Raw genomic sequence first — 15766 nt, forward strand, 5'->3', positions numbered from 1 at the left:
GGCTTTTAATCCTGCAGCATTGCGCGGGTGTCGTTTGCTGGTGGAATCTAAAGGTTTGGATTTTTATTTGATTGGGTGGATGAAAATGATTGGGAGATAGGTTGCATTAATTGGTACAACTATGGAAACTAAGTTGGCATGTTGATAGTTTTACTTAAGTTGGGATTGTTATTTTTTGCTTGAAAACCTATATTTAATTTGGTATTTAATCTGAATTTGCCTAAATAATAACACCAAATGATTTTCGGACACGCTAAAAATTACTCCCGTATCTGAGCTTGTGTGAGTTTGTGTGAATCAATGGGTCTGGGTCTGGGTCTGGGTCTGGGTCTGGGGAAATATATTGCCGGGTACCCAGTTCTCGAGGCTCATGGTTATGGTTTTGCTCATTGTTACAAGGCCTCCAATCTAATTTGAATCTGATTCGTCCGTTTGGACGACTCATGGTTCCGTGGGCTTGGAAGTATGTGCCCGACTTCTATAAAGATGGAGTCGAATACCTGTAGAGAGAGAAGACTTCTGAGTTGGTAAATCTGTTTAACTGTGACTTGCAATCAGTTGTTTTATTTTTCGAATTAAAAAGATTAAACAACTGATATGATGATGGTATAGATAGATCGATGAGTATTATTCATAATTATTTGACTGCATTTTTTCGGTTTTTATAACAATATTTAAATGCATTTAGCATTGTTATTGTTCATGTGTATGCATTATTTTAGTATTTAGTTGGTGATTATTTCTTAAATTTTCTATGTGATTAAATATAGCTTTACTTTATCAATATCTGATGAATTGCCCTAGTAGTTTGTCGTTTTCTTTTGACTCATTATTTCTCAAGTTCAAACTTTGACCCCTCCTTTTACTGTAGTTTAGGTTAAAAGTAGGAAATTTTAACAAAAAAAAACTCCTGATACTGTTTACTTTAATGAAAAATCACATTTTTACGCTAAAAATTCAATTCTAGTATTATTCACTTTACCTTTTATTTTAAGGAAAACTAATGAAAATGGCTTAAAAACTTTGAGTTTTAATGATAAGGACAAAATAAATGGTAAAGTGAATAGTACAAGAATTGACTTTTTAATGTAAAAATGTGGTTTTTCTTTAAAATAAACAGTACCGGGTGCTTTTCGTTAAAGTTTCATTTATTTTATCCTTATCGTTAAAACTCAAAGTTTTCAAATAATGTGCACCCTTTTGAATGCTTAATTTGGAGTAAGAGCTGCATGAAGAAGCACATTCCAAGTATCAGGAACTCCAGCTAAACACCAGTGGCTGCAGTCCATGCCCTTGTGCCCGCCGAGGCCATAGACCGACGGGTGCGCATCCTTTCGCAGTTGCGAAAGAGCTGTAATATTCAGCAAATGGACCGGCTTTGACGCGGTACTTAACGCTTTCTCTAGTACTTGCTCTGCTGGATGTGGTTTTCCTGGAAAGTCTGGACCTGGCAGTGGTTCTGTTTGTGCATTGCAGTTAATTGCTGGAGGATCGCCCCACTCTGTTGCACTGATGCAAACAAAAATTTGAGTTTGATTAGAAACTATCAGAAACTAGAATCAATATTTCTAATTCTACGAAATGCGTTGTGATTCGGGTTATGGGGTGGGTAGTGCTTGCGCCCGTGTTCGGACAAGTACTTGCACAGATGGTTGAGACTACTTACTTGCTATGATCTGGAGAAACGCCTTGGAAGAAGACCTTGGTTTTGTTGGGGTCTACTTTGGAGTCAACCCATCCAGCCCAAGTGGTCAACGCCTTCTCATATGCAACCAAGCGATCCATGTCCTTGTAAGTTTGATTCCCCACTTGAATCAAATCCCATCTGCAACACATTTGAAAGCAAACATTCAATTACTTGCACAACACGCAAATTCAAAAGATAGAGGCAACTAAAAGCTCAAAGATTGGGTGGAATTCTAATCAATAGGCGTCTTACGGTTGCTTTCTTCCAACGTGAAGCCACCAGTGCCACGAGTCGAAGATCAATACGTCGTTTTGCAGCCACAGCTGCTCGTTTTCGGGTGAGATTGAGTCGAGTTTGAGGACAAGACCATCAGGTGTGCCTACAATGTCGACAATGAAGGCATTGCGGGAGAAGGACACCTTCAGATTGTATTCCTGCAAGTTGTTCAATTGCCATTCATCATGTAAGTAATCTAACCAAATCTGTCATGTAAAACTAATAAAATGGCAACTTCATTCGAAATAACAAAATAGTTTGGAACACAAAGCTTGTATATCTAATGCATTCTTTCAATCATTGGCATAGGACAAAAGTGCAGCAAACAAGTCCATTTGGGAACTGAACCAAACAATACATCATCTACTTGTTTATATCAGTACGACATTATGACAGTATTTCAAACCAATAATATGTTATTATATGAAAAAAAATTTAAAACACATAATGCGTTATTGTTTGAAATACTACTACCTTGACGTACCTAGTTTAAGTCCTCCATTATAGGACTAATAATAAGAAACATAAATATATTATATGTACACACACACAGAGGCCCTTTATGCATAGGGATCCCCATTTTTTTCAAAATATCAAGATTAGGTGTGGGGCCCACTTCACATCAAACTTCAACGATCTGAACCGTCTATTTTTTAAGTCTTGATTCATAGATCATCCTTGCAAAAATTTAATTCAATCTGAAACTATTTGCCTATTTAATGATCAAGATAAAATTTCATTGTTTCTTATATAACAAAATATTCGTTAATTTCTTTGAACTTAAATAGATGTCTTAAACTTTTCTGATTTGGCTAATATTTTACAAGAATGATCTATGAGGTGTAACTTGAAAAATAAACAATTTAGATTGTTAAAGATTGATGTGGTGTGGATCCCACAACTAATCCTCATTTTTATAAAAATATAGGGATCCCTTCCCTTAAAAGTTTCCTCTCTCTCTCTCTCTCTCTCTCTCTCTCTCTCTCTCTCTCTCTCTCTCTCTCTCTCTCTCTCTATATATATATATATATATATATATCATCTTTTGTGCATCTAATCTATTTGTATAAGTTGAGAAGCTCACCAAGAATGTGAATGTAGAGAGCCCTCCTTTCGTGACCAATGTGTATTTGGTTCCTGGAACAGCTGTATAAAGCATACAAGTAAGTGACTGCCATTGGTTCAAACTCAACGAGTCCCCGACAAACAATATGTTTCTCCCTCTATGCGTCGACAAGAAAGTACTTCCATCGAATCTGCATCATCAAAATTTAAACACACGGGTCAATATCAAAGTTACATAACGTGTTAAGTAGATAGTAGTGTTACAAAGATAAGTAAATTGCGTGGTTTGTGCAAATGTTCTCTCATCATAAATCTAGATTGTGCCATTTGTCCAATTTGGAAATTTGGAATCTCTTATCAAGAAAATGGCCAAAGAAGTCCCATCTCAAAATGTGTTACTTTCGTGTTCAAATTAAGAAAAATGTTTGATCAACGGCTGTTTGATATTGTTGTTGCAAAGTATATTTCTCAATTATACGAGACATAGAGTTTCACTTACCATCTCCATCTGGCCACGGCCCTCATATTTATATATGCAACTTAGCGTTGAAAGAACGGCAAATAGAGAGGTTCTTTACAATTTATACGAAAGTATGAAAGGAAACAAAGTGCATGTCCTTTAGAATGTGAAATGCTACCAACCAATCTCAAATACGTGTTGTAATGTTGCAAAAATCAACCCTAAATACCCTACAACGAGAAATTTTCATTATAACCGGAACACGAGTGATACATCACATGTTTTTATATAGTGAGAACTTTTATTTTTTAAGTTATTAACTTTTTAACATACATATATCACACTATTTGTATAATGACACATGGTGTACCATCTCGTGTTTCAGTTAACCATAAAGTTAAAAATTACTAAAAAAAAATAATTAGATACTTTGACATGTAAGGAAGGGTTGAAGAACTTTCATTTATATTGTTGTTTTAATGAGAAAAAATTTTAGTGTGATTTTCCCTTCTCCCATCCTATGTGACGCCTTGCGCTTTCTTCTCTCCCACTCCTCTGCCTCCTCTATCAAATTTGTAATCAACATTTAAGTAATAATCTAATGGGTAATGTTAGGGAGACTAAATTTGTAGACAACATTTTGTAAACTAAATAACATAGAAGTTGATGATTAGATTATTACTTAAGCGTTAATAAACTTGCTCATTCTCATTGGTTACACATCATTTTGTCTACAATATTCCTAACATTACCCTAATCGAATTATCAACAACCGCATCATATAGTTTACAAAATTTAATTTAAAATTTTAGTTTTCCTAACATTATCCTTCTCGGACTCGGAGGATGAAGTGTTATTTGAATGTGTGATCCAAATAACTCTCACAATACTACATGTAGGATGTCCGGTTAGATTATTTGCGTATGTATATGCATGTATGATATGGGCAATCGTAACGTACCTTGGTAAGCCGCAGGCAAAGGGCTGCCATCTATACTTGAGGTAGTTTTTGTCCGGGCGGCCATTCCCTACGCAATCAAATACCGTCTCAATGAAAGGGCAGGTCGGCGCGGCATAAAGAGGATATGAATCATCAAAAACCCAGTTTCCGTGAGAAAGATCGCAGCCTTTGATAACGCTCCCTACAAGTCCTCCATGCACTTGGTGATGCAGAAGAGAAAATACAAGCAGTGATACTGCAGCTCCAATTGCAAAAGAAGCCATGAAAACACAGAGGGATATTAGAAGGCTGGTCGTCCAACTCACAAGACATATATATGCATATATCATAGAATTATGAAATAATAATAATAGAGTATTGAGAGACCCACCCCATTGTCTTATTTCCCCACTCACGTTATAATCTCACCCACTATAAAAGTTTAAAATTTTGAAATCCTATTTTTCCATCCACCATAATTCCTAAAATAACCTTCACCACAATTCCATTGTTCCGTTTTCACAACAAAATACATGATTGGATGGAACTTAACCTAATAAAACAAAATTTTTGTACAAATTTTCTATATCCAAATTTCAAAAAATCCGAATGCACTACAATGAGATGCCTTGAAAATTGGATGGGACCTAATCTATTAAAACAAACCCAAAATTTGTAATCACCATGATCGTACTCCAATATTAGACGATATCATTTGCATAGAATAATATGCAGAGTAATCAAACCCTAACCAGGTAAATTCAAGCCTGGCCACCACAGTCGGGATTTCAAATTCAAAGAATAAAGAAATTTCAATTCAGAGAGTGCAAAATTTCAATTCCTCTACATTTCAGTTCCTTTGCAGAAGATAGCAAGAATTTTTTAGGGCAGGTGCAAATGAACTTCAAAGAAAAATTCCAGATTCCAAGAGAGTGAGATGGGATGAACGCAAGATTCAAAGAGAGAGAGATTCACGGTGTTGGTCAAATGCCATAAAAAACAATTCTATGACGCCTAAAAAGTGTCATCATGTGCATGGCGTTTATTAGGGATAAAGAGAGAGAGCTTATGTACTAAAATGGTAAACAAGGGACAAGAGAGAGATGGTGGCGGTTGGTGGAGAAGCCATAGCAGTCGATGTAGAAGGCGAGAAGAGATAAACCAAAGAGAGAAGCAAGAGGGAGAGAAACAGAATAGGGGTTGAAAAGTCTTTTTCTAGAAAATTAAACATGTTATTATTATTATTTTATTAAAAAGTGGGTGAGAAAATAGGATAATGGGATGTGGTTAGTAGCACTCTAATATTATTGCAAATATGGAAAAATTAAGGTAATGTGGAGATAATGGAAACTGGGATTTGGTTTTCCCTGGTAAACTATATATGGAGTATCAATTAAAAATGTGGGTCATCTATTCATTCTTTCTATAATATTTTCTAGTTTTTTGTAATTTTTTTTTTCTTCTGAAAATGTACGATATTCATTTATAATGTACAAAATAAGTATAAAAAGAGGATAGAGTGCATATGTACCTGAGCCTCGATAAAATTTTGTTGGGAATTTTCTTTCATTTAAATTGTACTTGTTACTGATCTTTGTTGGTGTCTTAAGATAATTGATTTCTCGACTACAGAGGATTCAGAATTCTATCCATGCAAACATGCGACCTGGAGAAGGAATGGCCAATGCTCTTCCGATGGTGTTGGGGAGGATGTTTGTTTTGCAGCGGAGAGCTTTTGTGGATGTTATTCGTTGCCTTTTTTGTTCACACCAAGTCGCTGTGAACTGTATTTCTCGTTAGGCAAACGAGGTGGCACATTGGATGGCTCGCTATAGTCTAAATCATCGAGGTGTAACTTTTTGGGATGATGTCAGTTTCCTGTGGTTAATAAGTTGTTTACCTGATGATTATTCCTAACGTGATCTGTTTTGTTTCTTGCACAGGTGACTCTTTTTCTTCCATCAGAGATTTTCCCATGTGGTTTACCCGAGACGAGGTTCTTTCAGAGCCACGTTCTTCTTTTCCGTTCTCTCTCTATCTGTTCCTTTTGTCTCTTATGAATGAAATCCCTTAATACCTTAAAAAAAAATTGCCGTAACTTTTTGTTTTGTTACGATATGACCCTCCACTCTACCAAAATTTGAAATTGAAAAAAAAAATATTCTAACAGCATTTAGGAGAAAAATAAACAAAATATTCTCCAATATTCGAAGGAATGCTTGTTATATTTGGAGGACTGAAATTATTTAAATAGATCACTACTGAGCATAAAGAGAAGATAAATCAATATATTGAACGGTTTAAATCATGAAACTGTAATACTAATTTAACTTTTGTATAACCAAACAAATAAAATTAAATCTAACTTATTAATTCTCATGCAAGCAAACATCCAGAAGCAAAAAAAAAATTTGGAAACAAAATAAAAGAAGTCACAAAAAGAAAAAACAAGGGACAACCCAATTCAACTCAACAACAAACAGAAAACTGATCAATTTAACAATTGAAATTTAATAAATAATAATTTGACTAATTTCCTCAAAAGTAATGCGCAAAGACTTACTCATTCTCATTGCACTAGACATACAGGTTCTAGGAGACAATCAAACCTCGAGACGCTCTTGCTAGTACTTGAATCACTCGATCGGACCAATTCACCTTCGTCTTCTCAACAACAATGTGATGTTGAGGAAAAAAGCATACAGAGAGATCACGAATACAGGACAAATCTCTTGATTACCTCAATGAAAGGCTCAAAGAAGTAGTTTGCTTTTATATTAGCCTATAAATGGGAAAAATTATTATCCTATTAAGAAAGTAAATCGGTCGGATTCTTCCTTTCTTTTTTATTATGGATGATGAATTAATCCTGCATCACAATCCGGGTAATTAAACAAAATTTTGTAGAAAAAAGAAAAAACGCATGAGTTTTAATTCGGGTAATTAATTACAAAAATAAAGCACAAGAAAGAGAAACGCCTTCGGAGCCCAAAAACTGGTACGTTACATGCCATTCGTCAACAATCCTATTAAGAAAGTATAATCTATGTGAATAAGGATTTTTTTTTTGAACAAGCGATATTAATCTACATTAAGGAGATATGGGAGTGAGCTAAATTTCACAATGGGCTAACAATAATGTGGTTTAAATTCGCTTTTGCAATAGTCAAACCTAAGACCTCTCACTTACAAGTAAAAAAAATACCACTAGATTGTACTAAGTGGCTTGTCAATAAAGAATTGGATTAACAATCCTACGTACTCACATAAGGAATTGGCCTTCGATGTTTTTCTAGTTGGCTTAAATATCAAAATAGTTCCTCTATTATAGCTATTTGGCTAATTTTGCCCCCGTAAAATTAAAAATTAAAAGAAAAGTTACTCTCCTCCCAACTTTACCTAACGTTCTCTCATCTCCCAATTCCCCCCACCCCCTCTTTGCTATGTCACAACCTTAATAATTTTTTAAAATTGCAAGTTTTATCTCTTATATGTGTTATTTTTTTTATTGATTTGTATTTTTCTATAAATTTAAATTTAAAAAAAAAAAAAGGAGAAAGAGTAATATATGACTCTCAATTATACGGTCTGTTGCACAATTACACAATTGGAGACGAGGTGATTGGAGTTAATTTTCTTGGGACTACGATAATAGGTAGGGTCGAGATGGATCTTGAGACGCGTTCTTCGAGTTGCGGGCGTGTGTGGCTAGGATTGGGGTGTGGGTCAAGGACAAGGCAGATGACAGAGTGGGTTTGTTTAAATCTTTTTTCATTTTGAAATTATATTTCTTCCTATTTTAATTGAAAAATAATTTACTATAATAGGGTGTGTGGTAGTATTTTTATGATTTTTGTTAACAGAGGTTAGATGAAATGTTCCTAATTGGCTAACAGAGATAACCACGAGGACTAAGTTTATATTCATTTTTAAATATTTTAAATTAAATAGATAACTTTATAAATAAGTTTATATTAATTTATTATTTTTTTAACAAAGATTGGATGAAACGTCCTTAATTGACTAACATAGATAAAAAAAAAAAGAGGACCAAATTGGCCAAATAAAAAACACATGGACTAAATTGGTTAAATTACTATAAAACAAGGACCACTTTGACATTTACGCCTTTCTGTTTTGTAAGTTTTTTGTTTAGAGAGAAACCTTTTCCAACATAATATTGGATAACTATAATCTGAGCTACTTGTAAGTGAGAAGTTTTAGATTCAAATCTTGCAAGTGCTAAGTTTGCAATCAATTTATTCACTACCCCTTATTGTAAATACATCTTTATGGATAATGCTGGAGAGACAAACTATTTAAACCAAATTTCGTAAACCATATTGACATAGTTGTTATGATTAGATTATTACTTAGCTGTTGATTAACATGCTTATTATATATGAATGATACATCACATAGTTTACAAATTTAGTCTAAAAAATTGGTCTACCTAGCATTATTCTATCATATATTGGGTCAATTGCTGAGTGAAATCAACAACTTACATTAGTTTAGATACAGTTATATTCGCATTTCACTAAGTCATTTGGATCTAATTCAATACGCCTCAACCGTAAATAAGCAAGCTGAGATTGATCACGTGTCGAAATAAAGAAGACACTCAATCCCAGTCGATGAGAAAGAAAAAATATGTGCTAAAATAAATGCAACGAGGAAGTGCTTAGCTACTAACACATATATGATTCTAAGTCTGCCTGTAATTGGAAGGAATCTTGTGAATCGTGATACTACTAACAAGTGCTCTGTGATTTGCAGGTTTGATTAGACAAGATACAAATTTTAGTAAAAAAATATGAAAATAAATAGAAAAAATTGTGGCGTAGGTGGTGAAGTAATGTAAAGAGCAAAGACCAAAGACCGTTTCTCCTCCACTTGTCTGTTCAAGTTTGAAAGTTGAAAGGTTGACGGTTGAATAAAAGGCTATCGCTCTGGACCTCTGGTGCCTCCCGTCAACGCCAGTTTGCTTTCTGGACGTAATAACACCAAAGTCCTGTGCTGCCTATGTGCCTCATAATTTCTCCTACAAATTATAACAAATAATATAAAAAACAAATATTTTCTCCAATATTTTGTATCTTTTTATCCGTGTATGACCGTTCCACTCTCCAACTTCCAACTCTGTGTTCTCAAAATTTTTAGTGTCTAGAAACACGTACACATCTGCATATGTCATTATATAGGTACAAAGATATTTGAATAATATATTTCATTTAATTTATATTATAACATATAACGTACCATTACGTGTTTCGGACATATTAAAAAATCATTCATGCAAAAACTTTCAAACCCACATAGAGACATACTTTATATTGTTTAGACAAATTGTAAAGTGTCTTTTTATTCAACCTTGTATTCAAATCTTATCTTTTTATAGCATTGATTAATATAAAATATCGTTTAAAAGAAAAAAAATTAAAATAAATAAATAAATCAAAATATTTCAAATGCAAATGCCGATTAGAGAATAAAATAGTAGAATACCACAAAAATCAAACACTTTCTCCCTCTCTCTTGCTTTCTCTCCAAGTTGCGCGTTTAGATTGATTGGGAAAAGTCAAAGATTGTGCGCATACAAAAAACTAAGTTCCTTCCTATGTCACATTCTCTCTCGACTGCTTTCCTCCATTTGCATCATTCAATCACACAGTTTCTGGGATTGGCTTTAAATCTTTTACCTTCTTCCTTTGTTTGCTTTTTTGGGTTCATTTGATGCAATCCCAGCTCGGATTCAGCAAAAAAATAAACTCCCTTTGATTGGCTTGGATTTTTGCTGGTATTTTTTCTCAAATCCCCCCAAAACTTGATTTGATGCCAATTTTCCAGCTTCTAAATTGAAACCCATCTTTCAGATTCTTTGGTTTGGATGCTCAACTGGTTTACTTGCTGCTACTTGATTGAAAGTTGAGGTAAATTTCATAACTTTGCCAACCTATGAATTCTGGGGTTTTGAAATTTTGGTTCCAGAGTTCTGTGTTTTCACTAACTCCACTTAGATTGGCGAGCGACTTGTAGCTCAAGTGGTGGAGAGCGTTTGTGGATTATGGAGGGGTCTCAGGGTGGTTCTGGTGGCGCACCGGCGCCTTTTCTGACCAAAACATATGACTTGGTGGATGATCCTTCTTCCAACCACATGGTGTCCTGGACTGAGAGTGGTTCTAGTTTCGTAGTTTGGGATCCCACCGAGTTCGCCAAGGAAATGCTTCCCATGTATTTCAAGCACAACAATTTTTCGAGTTTCGTGAGGCAGCTTAATACATATGTAAGTTCTTTGGTATTTCCTTCACTTTTGAAGCATTTGATTTATCTTGAATACAGGGGCCTCATTAGCATGGAAATCATAGTATTTCGATACAATTCACTGCGTGATGTTTATGCGTTTAATTTTGTTGTGATAAACTAAATTTAAATGAATGATTAACTTAGTAAACTGGTTAGTTTGTTTGCAGTTTTTTTGTTCTACTTTGCGCTTGTACGCGCTTTATTGCCCTCTGAAGTAGGAATTGTTTGCGTTCGTAAGTCAATCTGATCTTTTTATCGTCTGTTGGAGTATTTGTAATCTATTTCATAAGCAGTTGCAAGCATATGATGCTGATCTCATTTTTTTTCATAATTTTTCCGTTTACAATTGTGTCTTCATTTTTTTTCTCCATTTCTAGTTTTGTGTGGTTTGCGAGTACACTAGTCCAATTTGGTCCTTTGCCCCAAAGGTGATCAAAATTTTGAGGATTCTTGTAGATTGTTTCTCTCATTGAACCAATTGAGAAGGAGGTGGTCCCTCCTCAGAAATTAGCTGGCTCTATAGAATCAAAATGGAAAAATGTTTGGCGACGAGAGGACTTGAATATGGCCAAGACCATGAAGCGCCTATAGCTACGAGCCATAGATGCTTTTCCTTTAGGTTCCAAACACATACAAGTTGTTTGATCAAGAAAAGAAGTACCTGCGTATAAAGCTTCCAAATTAAGAAACCTGGTCGTGGAAAAACTTCTAAAAATGATGGAGGAAACAAGAAATATTTCATTTTATTTGGAATGACAAAGCAGTGGTTCTTCATTTGGTGCTCGTTTGCATCGGCTTTCATAGTTATATGGTTGCTATTACTGAGGATGATATCTGCCAAAATTGCATGGTTTGAAATTTGAGCGATAAGATTATTTAAATGCTTTGCACTGGGTGTTTATTTTGCTTGAAGCATTAGGGGAAAGTGTCGGCACATTGAGTAGGTAGGTTGGCTGTTGGCACACAGTGTTACCATAAGGTGGCCAGCAATTCAAAGGTATCTTCTGGATAAGGAAGTGTAAAAGGTGCAAATATTTCCTATGTTGCAGTCAAGGCACTGGTTTTAAGTGTATCTTATATTTGCCCTGGTGTTTGCTGGGATTTGTAGGACAGTTTTTTTTTTTTTTTTTTAATTAAGAGAGTACAGTTCACTAATACCTGTTTTTTGTGGGGAGGGAAATCTGAAGAAAGGTCATAATTAAGTTATTTTTCATCCAAAAGAGCGGGTCACTCCTGAAGTCGAATTATAGACTTTTGCTCTTAGTGCTGAGATTTATAATTGCTACTTCCTGGACTTTTTCCTTCCACTGTGCAGATGAAAAACTAAACCATTGATTGCAATTCTAAAACGGTAACCAGAACTGGCCTTAATTTTCTTTTAAAAGAGAGGCAAAAGGTCTTAGTTGCATTTTATTGGGCTAGTGCTACGTTACAGTAGAGGAAGACCTGGGAAGACTTGGAAAGAGACTCTTAAGACATGGAGTACTTAGAGCTAAAGGAAGACTTGGCACAAAAGCGAGTGCATTGGCGTTCTAGGATTCATACAGCCGACCCCACCTAGTGGGAAAAGGCTTTGTTGTTGTTGTTGTAGTGCTACTTTACAGTTTGGAGATCAGAAATCTGCTGTAAGGAGGATTTAGAGTATTCCTCAGGAGATTAGAAAGCTTGAAATAATTTATAATGAGTGTGCTTGATTAATATAGCATGTGCTACTTTAGTACAATATTTGTTTAACCTAGCACCATGAAATTTCTTTTTCCTTTTGAGTTGTTAATCTGAGTACTTATGATTTGTAGTTGTTAAACATCTGTGTTCTGTATGCACAGGGGTTTAGAAAGATTGATCCTGAACAGTGGGAGTTTGCAAATGAGGAATTTTTAAGAGGAGGAAGACATCTGCTGAAGAATATTCACCGCCGCAAGCCAATTCACAGTCATTCCATGCAGAATCACGAGTATACAGTTGCTTTAAGTGATACAGAGAGAGAAGAATATGAGAAGAAAATCAGTAGACTGAATCATGATAAAAGCTTGCTTGAGTTGGAGCTACATCGGCATCAAAGAGAGAATCAGGAGTTTGAATTTCAAGTACAGATATTACGAGAACAACTGCAGAACATGGAGAATCGGCAGAAGCAATATACGGCCTTCTTGGCTCAACTAGTGCAGAAACCGGGATTTGCTTCTGTACTTGTGCAGCAGTCAGAAATCCATAGCAAAAAGAGAAGATTACTGAATTCAAACAACTTTCCTGATGACTTTGGTATGGAAGGTTTGAATCTGAATCCGCAGAAAGAAAATTTGGGATCAATTTCAACTCCCATAATAAAGTTGGACCAGCTTGAGACGATGGAGTCTTCCTTAAACTTTTGGGAAGATTTTCTACATGGGATTGGGGAAGCAATGCCCGAAGATGTAAATGATATTGGCCCGTTGTCTCAGGCCTCTCCTATCATTGTTACCGAAACACAAGACACCAGCTCGAATAGCAGGCCTTGCTCACCTAGATCACATTTATCTTCACCGAATTCAATGAATGCTCATTCATTCCCAGAGGTGGCGGCTGGGTCTGCAAATATTCTTGACATCCTTTCTATAACATCAATGTTCCCCACTGTTGATTTCAGGTCTAAATCTTCAGGAATCGATATGAACTCTAAGCCCGACAGTGCCCCTGCACTTGCCAAAGAAATGGTAGTGGAACTGGAAGTGAAAAATGCCGAGCCTACCAAGGAAAATGATGTATTTTGGGAACAATGCCTAACAGAGACCCCTGGTTTAGCTGATGCGCTGGAAGTACACTCAGAAAGAAGGGATGGCGATGGCAAAGCGAGCGATGCCAATCCAGCTATCCAGAAAAAGCACTGGTGGAACACAGATAATGTCGATAACTTCACCAACCAAATAGGGCGCCTCACTCCAGCTACATAATCTTAGTTAAACTGAACTCTTCGGGGTTTCGATGTTCAGACGTATACTGTTTACTTTAAGGTGGATTTACTTAGTCATGTATTTCTAGACATTCCAATTTTTCGAGCTCGTTCTTGTGGAGCATATTTGATTCTTTCTGATGTAGCGTGGAATTAGAGACATCCATTAGTTTAGTTTTTGTAAGTAAATAATATGAGGTTTCAGGGAGTTCTATTGCTTATATACCTACCTTAATTTCCTTGTTTTATAATTTGAATTTATCTATTTTTTGTTTAAATATAAATTTGAATGCAACTTGACTGCATGCAATTTATACAGGCAACTTTGCCTGATCTTCAATTTTGTTATATTGATTCATCAGCAAATTTGATAGATTAAGAAACAGAGGTCTGAAATTGCAACTACGTCTCAACTTCGGGTCTAAACTAGCTACATTTTACGTATAAGTATGTATACTTTACAGTCCATCCCATGAAAGAAGTTGCCAAAGAGTGTTTATTTCAGTCCAAAATGTGTTCCTAACATAGTTTTACTTGCACAATTAACTATGCATTGTATCTGATAATATTGAGTGCACAAGTTTGGGGTTTGGATATCTTCAAGGTTCAGGTGTTGGGGATGAAGCTGTTTGATTTGTTGTGTTTTTTTGTTTGTTGCTGGTTGTCTGTTGGCCTAGCAAAGGTCTATGAAGACTTTTTCATAATGTCACATAGAAGGGCTTCTATGTTGAAGGATAATCATTTTTGGCGAGTCAAACAAAAAGTAATGAAAGGTTTCGTCCCGGTGAGCATTATCTTTCCGTTTTGGCAAGTCAAATCTAATCTTATAGCCTAACCAGTCTAACATATAAATCTTATAATGTCTGGATCACAAAACATTTCTTTAAATAATTTTAAATTAGCATGAACCTTGCGAAAAATTTGAAATAGCCACTTTACATTTTGAAAATTTAACATCTGTTACATCTCTAGCATTAAGTGATGATATCTCCCGACCAATCCCTTCGAACTAAAAATATTTAAAGTTTAACTTGACTAAAATGGAACAATTTAATGCTCCAAAAATAACGAGTAGTGAAAACTAGTTTCAATATTTATGTGAGAATTCAGAACCTTAGACAAATTAGCTTTGACTAGTTACGTGGTCAAACTTATTGACACTGCCTTCTAGATGTTTACAAAGTCATTCGTCCAAGTTTAAAACAAAAGCTATTTTTTGCAAGGAGTAACTCCACACGCCATCCCAGCCAAGTGGTTATAGGCCGCATTAAATTGACAAAATCAGTCTTCAATCAAACAGTTAAAAAAGGAATCCGACCAAAAGAATAGGGTAAAGTGTCGATTTAGTTATTAAATTATCACTTTAATAAAAATTAGGTATGTGAATGATTTCTTTGACAAAATAAATTTCTAAATTTATTAAAAATTGTTAGTTTCATCTCTACTATTATATTCAATTTTTGTCAACGTAAGTCACTTGACACACTTTAGAGTGTAATACCGTCATTTTCTCGCTTATAAGCCATTAACATTTCATATAAGTTACAAATCTAACGTCTAATTTACCCTTTAAAGTTAACTTCATACACTATTTATTATTATGAAAAATTATCAATCAACCCTTCAATGTCTATCACATGTAAGTAACGTGACTTAAATTGACAAAAAAATTGAGCATAGTAGTTTCAAATATACTATTAGGGGTGTAATTGGTCGATTTTTATAATTTAATGACTGATTTTTCTGAAAAAATAGTTTAGAAACCTAATTTTCACTTAAGATATAACTTAAGGATTAAATTAAAGAAAAACTAATGAAAATGACTTGAAAACTTTGAGTTTTAATGGCAATGACAAAATAAAGGGTAAAGTAAATAGTACCAGGATTGACTTTTTAGTGTAAAAATTGTTGGAAATGTGCCCTAAAACCAATCATATGATGATACTTTACGGACATTTCACATGTTAAACTAATCTAGTTTAATATAAAGGGCAAAGATTATTGTTTGAGCCGTCTCATATAAATGTTATATGCTTAAACGATAAAGTCCAAGGAATATGTGATTGGAAGAATGTAATCTAATGAAGTTAGATTCATGAGACC

General features: G+C 34.9%; 2 protein-coding genes across 5 annotated transcripts; one reads left to right on the top strand and one right to left on the bottom strand.

The window, feature by feature from the left end:
* Positions 1-1130: 1130 nt before the first annotated feature.
* LOC126610016 (protein trichome birefringence-like 43) lies at positions 1131-4815 on the bottom strand. Its single transcript, XM_050277983.1, has 5 exons — positions 4450-4815; positions 3048-3219; positions 1940-2121; positions 1667-1825; positions 1131-1509 (listed from the first exon to the last, which is right to left on the bottom strand). Exons 1-5 carry the CDS (start codon positions 4776-4778, stop codon positions 1209-1211), a joined length of 1143 nt encoding a protein of 380 aa, XP_050133940.1. The 5' UTR covers positions 4779-4815; the 3' UTR covers positions 1131-1208.
* A 5154-nt stretch (positions 4816-9969) lies between these two features.
* LOC126611658 (heat stress transcription factor A-4b-like) lies at positions 9970-13914 on the top strand. 4 transcript variants are annotated; one of them, XM_050280027.1, is made up of 4 exons: positions 9970-10228; positions 10305-10361; positions 10449-10714; positions 12561-13914. In XM_050280027.1, the coding sequence occupies exons 3-4, from the start codon at positions 10496-10498 to the stop codon at positions 13662-13664; spliced, it is 1323 nt and encodes a 440-aa protein (XP_050135984.1). In that variant the 5' UTR covers positions 9970-10228; positions 10305-10361; positions 10449-10495; the 3' UTR covers positions 13665-13914. The 4 variants fall into 4 exon arrangements, with proteins under 4 accessions (XP_050135984.1, XP_050135985.1, XP_050135982.1 ...); XM_050280028.1 differs by having other exon boundaries at positions 10468-10714; XM_050280025.1 differs by having other exon boundaries at positions 9970-10361.
* The last annotated feature ends 1852 nt before the right edge of the window (positions 13915-15766 follow it).

The sequence above is a fragment of the Malus sylvestris genome, chromosome 17 (genome assembly GCF_916048215.2).
Source record: "Malus sylvestris chromosome 17, drMalSylv7.2, whole genome shotgun sequence".
In the NCBI taxonomy this organism is placed as follows: Eukaryota; Viridiplantae; Streptophyta; class Magnoliopsida; order Rosales; family Rosaceae; genus Malus; species Malus sylvestris.

Excerpts from the sequence above, each read along its gene's own strand:
- LOC126610016 (XM_050277983.1), bottom strand. The coding sequence starts at position 4,778 with ATGATATATGCATATATATGTCTTGTGAGTTGGACGACCAGCCTTCTA. Across the intron at positions 2,122-3,047 it reads TCTCTACATTCACATTCTTG|GAATACAATCTGAAGGTGTC; the intron begins GTGAGCTTCTCA and ends AACAACTTGCAG. Across the intron at positions 1,510-1,666 it reads GTTTCTCCAGATCATAGCAA|TGCAACAGAGTGGGGCGATC; the intron begins GTAAGTAGTCTC and ends TGTTTGCATCAG.
- LOC126611658 (XM_050280025.1), top strand. The coding sequence starts at position 10,496 with ATGGAGGGGTCTCAGGGTGGTTCTGGTGGCGCACCGGCGCCTTTTCTG. Across the intron at positions 10,715-12,560 it reads TGAGGCAGCTTAATACATAT|GGGTTTAGAAAGATTGATCC; the intron begins GTAAGTTCTTTG and ends CTGTATGCACAG.